Source organism: Narcine bancroftii, chromosome 2 (assembly GCF_036971445.1).
Source record: "Narcine bancroftii isolate sNarBan1 chromosome 2, sNarBan1.hap1, whole genome shotgun sequence".
NCBI lineage: Eukaryota > Metazoa > Chordata > Chondrichthyes > Torpediniformes > Narcinidae > Narcine > Narcine bancroftii.
In genome coordinates, this window is record NC_091470.1 from 185134716 (window position 1) to 185142734 (window position 8019).

The following is an 8019-nucleotide window of genomic DNA, read 5'->3' on the forward strand; positions in this document are numbered from 1 at the left end:
TCTCAGCTGGTCATGCTGTGCAAGTTCACTCCACAGCTGGGCCCCCCTCCCGTCGGTATTTTCCTTTTCCTTGGTGTGCGCAGTTGCGCACTTCTGTTTGGCTCAGAGAGCCATTTTTGCAGTCCCGTGGTCTGGAGGTCGCGACCCTGCAGGGTCTCCACTAACCTCGGGGAACTGATCCCTCTCTCCACAGTGGCTCCCTGCCTCTTCATGCAGGTAAGGCCTTCTCCTTTCTCTTCCGGCGTCTTTTCTTCTTTTTTTTCCCCGTTGTTTTTGCTTTTCCCTTCTTGGGTGCCATTTTCTTTCTTTTCTCCACACCTTTATCTTTTATTTGTTGTGTTTTGTGTTTCTTGAACTTTGCGTTTTCTTCACTTTATTTCTTCTTTTCTGGAGAGGGCTGGTATTCTCCTACCGGCCACTACCCCATCATGTGACTCCTCTGGTCACCGATCTTCAGGTAGAATTCTTCCCATCCACTCCTACTCTCTGCTTTCTACAGGCAAGCCAATTCTATAGGCACTCACACAAGGTCCCATGGATCCCGTACCTCATAACATTCCAAAGGAGCCTCTAATGGGGGGGACCTAGTCAAATATCTTACTAAAATCCAGACACACCATGTTCTAGGTGGGGTGTGGGTCCTTGATGATTGCTGCTGTTCTCTGACGGAAGCGTTCCCTGTAGATGTTCTCAATGGTGGGCAGGGTTTTGCCTTTGACCTACTGGGCTGTGTCCACGACCTTTTGCAGGGCTTTCTGCTCAGAGGTATTGACCAGGCTGTGTGGCAACCGGTCTCCACACTTTCCACCGCATCTCAGTAGAAGTTTGCCAGGGTTTCCGATGTCGTACCAAAACTCTACAAATTCCTGATTCTCTGAGATAGTGACTCCCAAAAATATAAATTTGCCTACCCTTTCCACCTTTGATCCACAATGATCACTGATTCAGCTGCCCCACCTCCCCTCCACACTTTACATCGATCAGAAACTCCAGCTGGCTAGCCATGCCAACATCGTGCAGACAAGAGGTTGGGGGTCAAGAGGCTTCGGAGGCCAGACTGTGAAATGAATACGCCTGTTCCCACAAAATCAAAATGTGACGCAATGGCATTTGTGCAGAGCCAGTGGTGTTCTGCACAGCTGGGAAAGCAGGACTGATGCCTAACCCGATTACTGCCCCAACCCACCCCCCCCCAGCAGATTTCTAATTCAATTAGTTCCTCCCCTCCCCTCCCCTCTGTTGACAACACAGTTCCAGGTTGCAGCAATTCTCAGAGATGGAGGAGGAAGGGGGGGGGGGAGGAGGAAGGGGGGGGGAGGAGGAAGGGGGGGGAGGAGGAAGGGGGGGGAGGAGGAAGGGGGGGGAGGAGGAAGGGGGGGGAGGAGGAAGGGGGGGGGAGGAGGAAGGGGGGGGAGGAGGAAGGGGGGGGAGGAGGAAGGGGGGGGGAGGAGGAAGGGGGGGGGAGGAGGAAGGGGGGGGGAGGAGGAAGGGGGGGGGAGGAGGAAGGGGGGGGGAGGAGGAAGGGGGGGGGAGGAGGAAGGGGGGGGGAGGAGGAAGGGGGGGGAGGAGGAAGGGGGGGGAGGAGGAAGGGGGGGAGGAGGAAGGGGGGGGAGGAGGAAGGGGGGAGGAGGAAGGGGGGAGGAGGAAGGGGGGAGGAGGGAAGGGGGGAGGAGGAAGGGGGGAGGAGGAAGGGGGGAGGAGGAAGGGGGGAGGAGGAAGGGGGGAGGAGGAAGGGGGGAGGAGGAAGGGGGGAGGAGGAAGGGGGGAGGAGGAAGGGGGGAGGAGGAAGGGGGGAGGAGGAAGGGGGGAGGAGGAAGGGGGGAGGAGGAAGGGGGGAGGAGGAAGGGGGGAGGAGGAAGGGGGGAGGAGGAAGGGGGGAGGAGGAAGGGGGGAGGAGGAAGGGGGGAGGAGGAAGGGGGGAGGAGGAAGGGGGGAGGAGGAAGGGGGGAGGAGGAAGGGGGGAGGAGGAAGGGGGGAGGAGGAAGGGGGGAGGAGGAAGGGGGGAGGAGGAAGGGGGGAGGAGGAAGGGGGGAGGAGGAAGGGGGGAGGAGGAAGGGGGGAGGAGGAAGGGGGGAGGAGGAAGGGGGGAGGAGGAAGGGGGGAGGAGGAAGGGGGGAGGAGGAAGGGGGGAGGAGGAAGGGGGGAGGAGGAAGGGGGGAGGAGGAAGGGGGGAGGAGGAAGGGGGGAGGAGGAAGGGGGGAGGAGGAAGGGGGGAGGAGGAAGGGGGGAGGAGGAAGGGGGGAGGAGGAAGGGGGGAGGAGGAAGGGGGGAGGAGGAAGGGGGGAGGAGGAAGGGGGGAGGAGGAAGGGGGGGAGGAGGAAGGGGGGAGGAGGAAGGGGGGAGGAGGAAGGGGGGAGGAGGAAGGGGGGAGGAGGAAGGGGGGAGGAGGAAGGGGGGAGGAGGAAGGGGGGAGGAGGAAGGGGGGAGGAGGAAGGGGGGAGGAGGAAGGGGGGAGGAGGAAGGGGGGAGGAGGAAGGGGGGAGGAGGAAGGGGGGAGGAGGAAGGGGGGAGGAGGAAGGGGGGAGGAGGAAGGGGGGAGGAGGAAGGGGGGAGGAGGAAGGGGGGAGGAGGAAGGGGGGAGGAGGAAGGGGGGGAGGAGGAAGGGGGGGAGGAGGAAGGGGGGAGGAGGAAGGGGGGAGGAGGAAGGGGGAGGAGGAAGGGGGGAGGAGGAAGGGGGGAGGAGGAAGGGGGGAGGAGGAAGGGGGAGGAGGAAGGGGGAGGAGGAAGGGGGGAGGAGGAAGGGGGGAGGAGGAAGGGGGGAGGAGGAAGGGGGGAGGAGGAAGGGGGGAGGAGGAAGGGGGGAGGAGGAAGGGGGGAGGAGGAAGGGGGGAGGAGGAAGGGGGGAGGAGGAAGGGGGGAGGAGGAAGGGGGGAGGAGGAAGGGGGGAGGAGGAAGGGGGGAGGAGGAAGGGGGGAGGAGGAAGGGGGAGGAGGAAGGGGGGAGGAGGAAGGGGGGAGGAGGAAGGGGGGAGAGGAGGAAGGGGGGAGGAGGAAGGGGGGAGGAGGAAGGGGGGAGGAGGAAGGGGGGAGGAGGAAGGGGGGAGGAGGAAGGGGGGAGGAGGAAGGGGGGAGGAGGGGAAGGGGGGGAGGAGGAAGGGGGGAGGAGGAAGGGGGGAGGAGGAAGGGGGGAGGAGGAAGGGGGGAGGAGGAAGGGGGGAGGAGGAAGGGGGGAGGAGGAAGGGGGGAGGAGGAAGGGGGGAGGGAGGAAGGGGGGAGGAGGAAGGGGGGAGGAGGAAGGGGGGAGGAGGAAGGGGGGAGGAGGAAGGGGGGAGGAGGAAGGGGGGAGGAGGAAGGGGGGAGGAGGAAGGGGGGAGGAGGAGGGGGGAGGGAGGAAGGGGGGAGGAGGAAGGGGGGAGGAGGAAGGGGGGAGGAGGAAGGGGGGGAGGAGGAAGGGGGGGGGTGGTGGAGGGGGGGAGGGAAGGGGGGGGTGGGAAGGGGGGAGGAGGAGGGGGGAGGAGGAAGGGGGGGGGGGAGGGGGGTGGAGGTGGGGGAGGAGGAGGGGGGAGGAGGAAGGGGGAGGAGGAAGGGGGGAGGAGGAAGGGGGGAGGAGGAAGGGGGGAGGAGGAAGGGGGGAGGAGGAAGGGGGAGGAGGAAGGGGGGAGGAGGAAGGGGAGGAGAGGGGGAGGAGGAAGGGGGGGGAGGAAGGGGGAGCGTTGGTGTCGTTGCGGTGTGAGGAAGGGGTGGGAGGAGGTTGGGGGGAGGAGGAAGGGGGAGGAGGAAGGTGGGGGAGGAGGAAGGGGGGAGGAGGGAGGTGGTCGGGGTGGAGGAAGGGGGCGGTGGGAGGAGGGGGGAGGAAGGGGGTAGGGAGGTTGGTGGCTTGGGTTGGTGGTTGGGGGGAGGTGGTTGGGGGGAGGTGGTCGGGGGGGGCGGAGGTTTGGGGGGAGGAGGAAGGGGGGAGGAGGAAGGGGGGAGGAGGTTGGGGGGAGGAGGATGGGGGGGATGGGGTTGGTTGCGTTTGGGGAGGAAGGGGGGAGGAGGAAGGGGGGGAGGTTGGTTCGGTTGGCGGGGAGGCGTTGGCCTGGTGTTTGGGGTGTGGAGGAAGGGGGAGGAGTGCTGGTGTTTGGGGCTGGGGAGGAAAGGGGGAAGTGCCTGGTGTTTGGCGAGCCTGGTGTTGCTGGAGGGGGAGAAGTGCCTGGTGTTTGGGGCTAGGGAGGAAGGGGAGAAACGCCTGGTGTTTGGGGCTGGGGAGGAAAGGGGGAAGCACCTGGTGTTTGGGGCTGGGGAGGAAAGGGGGAAGCGCCTGGTGTTTGGGGCTGAGGAGGAAAGGAAGAAGCGCCTGGCGTTTGCGGCTGGTGAAGGAAGGGGAGGGGGGAAGCGTCTGGTGTTTGGGGCTGGGGAGGAAGGGGGAAGCACCTGGTGTTTGGGGCTGGGGAGGAAGGGGGAAGCACCTGGTGTTTGGGGCAGGGGAGGAAGGGGGGAGGCACCTGATGTTTGGGGCTGGGGAGGAAGGGGGGGGAAGCACCTGGTGTTTGGGGCTGGGGAGGAAGTGAGGGGGAAGCACCTGGTGTTTGGGGCTGGGGAGGGAAGCACCTGGTGTTTGGGGCTGGGGAGGGAAGCACCTGGTGTTTGGGGCTGGGGAGGAAGGGGGGGGAAGCACCTGGTGTTTGGGGCTGGGGAGGTAGGGGGGAAGCACCTGGTGTTTGGGGCTGGGGAGGAAGAGGGGAAGCACCTGGTGTTTGGGGCTGGGGTGGGTTGGGGGGAAGGGGGGTGCGCCTGGTGTTTGGGGCTGGGGTGGGAGGGGGGTAAAGCGCCTGGTGTTCGTGGCTGGGGAGGGGAGGGAAGGGGGAGAGCGCCTGGTGTTTGGGGCTGGTGAGGGAAGGGAAGGGGGGAGCGCCTGGTGTTTGGGGCTGGCTAGGGGAGGAATGGGGGGGGAGCGCCTGGTGTTTGGAGCTGGGGAGGGGAGGGAAGGGAAGGGGGAGCACCTGATGTTTGGGGCTGGTGAGGGAGGGGGGGAAGCGCCTGGTTTTTGTGGATAGGGAAGGGAGGGGAGAGGTGGAAGCGCCTGGTGTTTGGGGCTGGGGAGGGGAGGAAGGGGGGAAGCGCCTGGTGTTTGGGGCTGGGGTGGGTGGGGGAAAGCGCCTGGTGTTTGGGGCTGGGGAGGGGAGGGAAGGGGGGGAGCGCCTGATGTTTGGGGCTGAGGAAGGAGGGAAGGGGGGGGGGAGCGCCTGGTGTTTGGGGCTGGGGAGGGATGGGGAAGCGTCTGGTGTTTGGGACTGGAGAGGGAAAGGGGTGCCCTCTCTGCAGTGCCCTGGTTTCCAGCCCGTTCAGCGCCGTAATAGCGCAGGAAAATCTCCTGCTGTCGCTCTCTTTTAACCCCATCCCTGTCCCAAGGTTTCAATCAATGCAACGTTGCAACCCTCACTCGCCCCGACATGCATTCACAGACCTTGCTTTTCCGTCGACATCCCTGCGGGTCGATGTGGCGAGCGATGCCGCAAGAGGTTGGGTCCGGACTCCCCCTCCCCTTCCCCCCGAACACAACCTAGCAGCGGCGCGCGTGTAATCCAGGGAGCGGGTCGGCGAGGTTGCGCGGCACATCCAAGAGTGGGAGGGGAGGGGTAGGTGGGGGGGGGACCAGGAATCCTCGGCTTCCAGGAGCTGGGACGTGCGAGATGTAGCTGCCGGCTGGAGGAGGCTTTTTTTCTGTCACCAATTTACCTCCATGGATAACAATCACCCAATCAATGAACGGCAGAGGGCGCAGACTGGCGGAGAGGGGGGGAGAGGGGAGGAGGGGGGGAGGAGGGGGGGGAGAGGGGGGAGAGAGCGGGGAGAGAGGGGGGGAGGAGGGGGGGGGAGAGGGGGGGAGGGGGGGAGGGGGGGGAGGGGGGGAGGGGGGGGGAGGGGGGGAGGGGGGGGGAGGGGGGGGGAGGGGGGGGAGGGGGGAGGGGGGGGGAGGGGGGGGGAGGGGGGAGGGGAGGGGGGAGGAGGGGGGAGGAACAATGTGGGTGGAGAGAGGAGGGGGGAGAGGAGAAGGAGAGGGAGAGAGGGGGAAGGGGAGGGGAGGGGGGAGAGAGGGGAGGGAGAGAGGGGGAAGAGAGGAACAGTGTGGGAGTGGGGAGAGAGGAGGGGAGAGGAGAAGGAGAGGGGGAAGGGAGGAACAGTGTAGGAGAGGGGAGGGAGAGGAGAGAGGGGAGGGAGAGGAGAGGGGGGAGGGAGGGGAGAGGTGAGGGAGGGGAGAGGGGGAGAGAGGAGGGGTGGAGAGAGGAGGGGGTGAGAGGAGGATATAGGATGGGTGTAGAGAGGAGGAGGGACTGGCAGATTAATCCTTTTGGGGTGGGCAAAACGGGGTCCCATCTGTGAGATGGGGCCAACGGGGACTTTTCAGCCAAGGGTGTTGCCTGCCCTGTGAACGACAGCCCAAATTGGACTTTGGACCTAGAGCAGTGGTGTTCTCCCCCCACTCACATACCACCCTGACTAACAACCAGAACATCTCCGCACAAGGCAAGCCCTGGTTATGTACTGTTACTGGCCCAGAGGTCCCCAGAGCCCAGCAGCAATGGATATTCACCAAGGCAAATGGTTACTTACACAAAAGTTGCTTTAAACATGAAACCAGGATCAAACTTTAACTTATTACTATTAACAACCCCCTTCTGATTCTAAGTGCATGTGTATGTAATGTGTGTAAGTTCAAGAAAAGTACTTTGATTCACAGTCCAATCTCACTTCTCACTCCTCCAAGTTCACTGGTTACAGGCAATTATTATACCGTGCACAGAATTTAACATTTATGGATCTTCACCAGGCTATGGTGCTTGAAAGGTAAATTGTTACCACTCAGGAAGGTTCTTGTCGGTTTTCAGAGAGAGATTTGTTGCTCATTGGGCACCCACAAAACTGATTTCTTTAAATCACTTCAGTGTCTTACTGACAAAACTTGACCCATCAGGGTTTTCCAGATGATAACCTCTTTCTTTCACGTCGCCACAGAGTTCCTTTTTGTTTCCTTTATTTCAACATTACACAGCCAGCCATATCCTCTTGCATGGGCCACAAGGGCTTTGACCAGGGTGAACTAAGAACACATAACCCTTCTTCAAAATGGTGTTTTCCACAAGCTTGCCAGCTTGTCCTGTTCCAGTCCCAGCTGCTGCTGCTGAACTGTAGAACTGAATTCTCTCTCTTTCTCAAACAAACACACGCTCAAAGAAAATCACATGACCCTCTTAGAAGAGCCAACTGCACTCAGTCATACTGCGGCTCCAGACCTAACCTTCTGAGTCCGTTCATCTGCAGCTTTCCAAATCAATGATCCATTACTCCACAGCAGGTCCAATTTGTGAAGTCTTTATAGGAATTTTTCAAAATTTTTTCAAAGGCACCTGGAGCCTGGACTGTCTGGCTTGAGCAGAGCTCTGGCATTTTAAATGAGATCTGTCTGAAGTGTTTGTGTCTGTGTGTGACCTCACTAAAAAACCCTGCCATAATTTATCTCTTTTAAAACATATCTATATAAAATATAATGTAATCTGTTACTGTATCTTTATCTTTGCAAGGTGATAGGACACAGTTTGAATTTCTCCAGCCTTGAGTTTTCACTTCGACCACGGTGTCTGCAAACCTTTGTGTTCCAGGCCCTTCCATCCACGATGTTGTGTTGGCCTTCATAAATTGCTCAGCAATCTAACTCACACCCCACAACCCTCTGTTTTCCTTGCATCCATATGCCTGTCGAAGAGTCTCTTTAATGCCCCTATTGTCATTGGAGTCACTGGGGGGGGGGGGGGGCTGCAATGGGTGACACCATCAGAGGGGGTGAAACTAGAATGACTGTCTATAAAATTGTGTCCAGGGTTTTAGCAGAAATGTATTATTTTTTATAAAAATATCCCTGTCGTTAGTTATCATAAAAACATTTTCCGTAAGCCCAGGTGACGTGGCTAAAACTCGATGCTCATTTACTTTTTGAACCTCCAATCAGAGCTGTCATTATGACCCAATGACAACGACACTTCGAATCACATGGTTTCGTCTGCACAAGCAAGCGCTGTTGTTTTTGCAGCTGCCGGTGTTA

At 60.7% G+C, this 8019-nt stretch overlaps 1 protein-coding gene across 1 annotated transcript in view; it reads right to left on the reverse strand.

The window, feature by feature from the left end:
• prrt1 (proline-rich transmembrane protein 1) overlaps positions 1-5556 on the reverse strand; it is a 54192-nt gene extending 48636 nt beyond the window's left edge. The window contains exon 1 of the mRNA XM_069919553.1: positions 5386-5556. Within this exon, the coding sequence (XP_069775654.1) occupies positions 5386-5404 (19 nt within the window). The 5' untranslated portion in view covers positions 5405-5556. The remainder of the gene's footprint in view (positions 1-5385) is intronic.
• Between the last annotated feature and the right edge of the window lie 2463 nt (positions 5557-8019).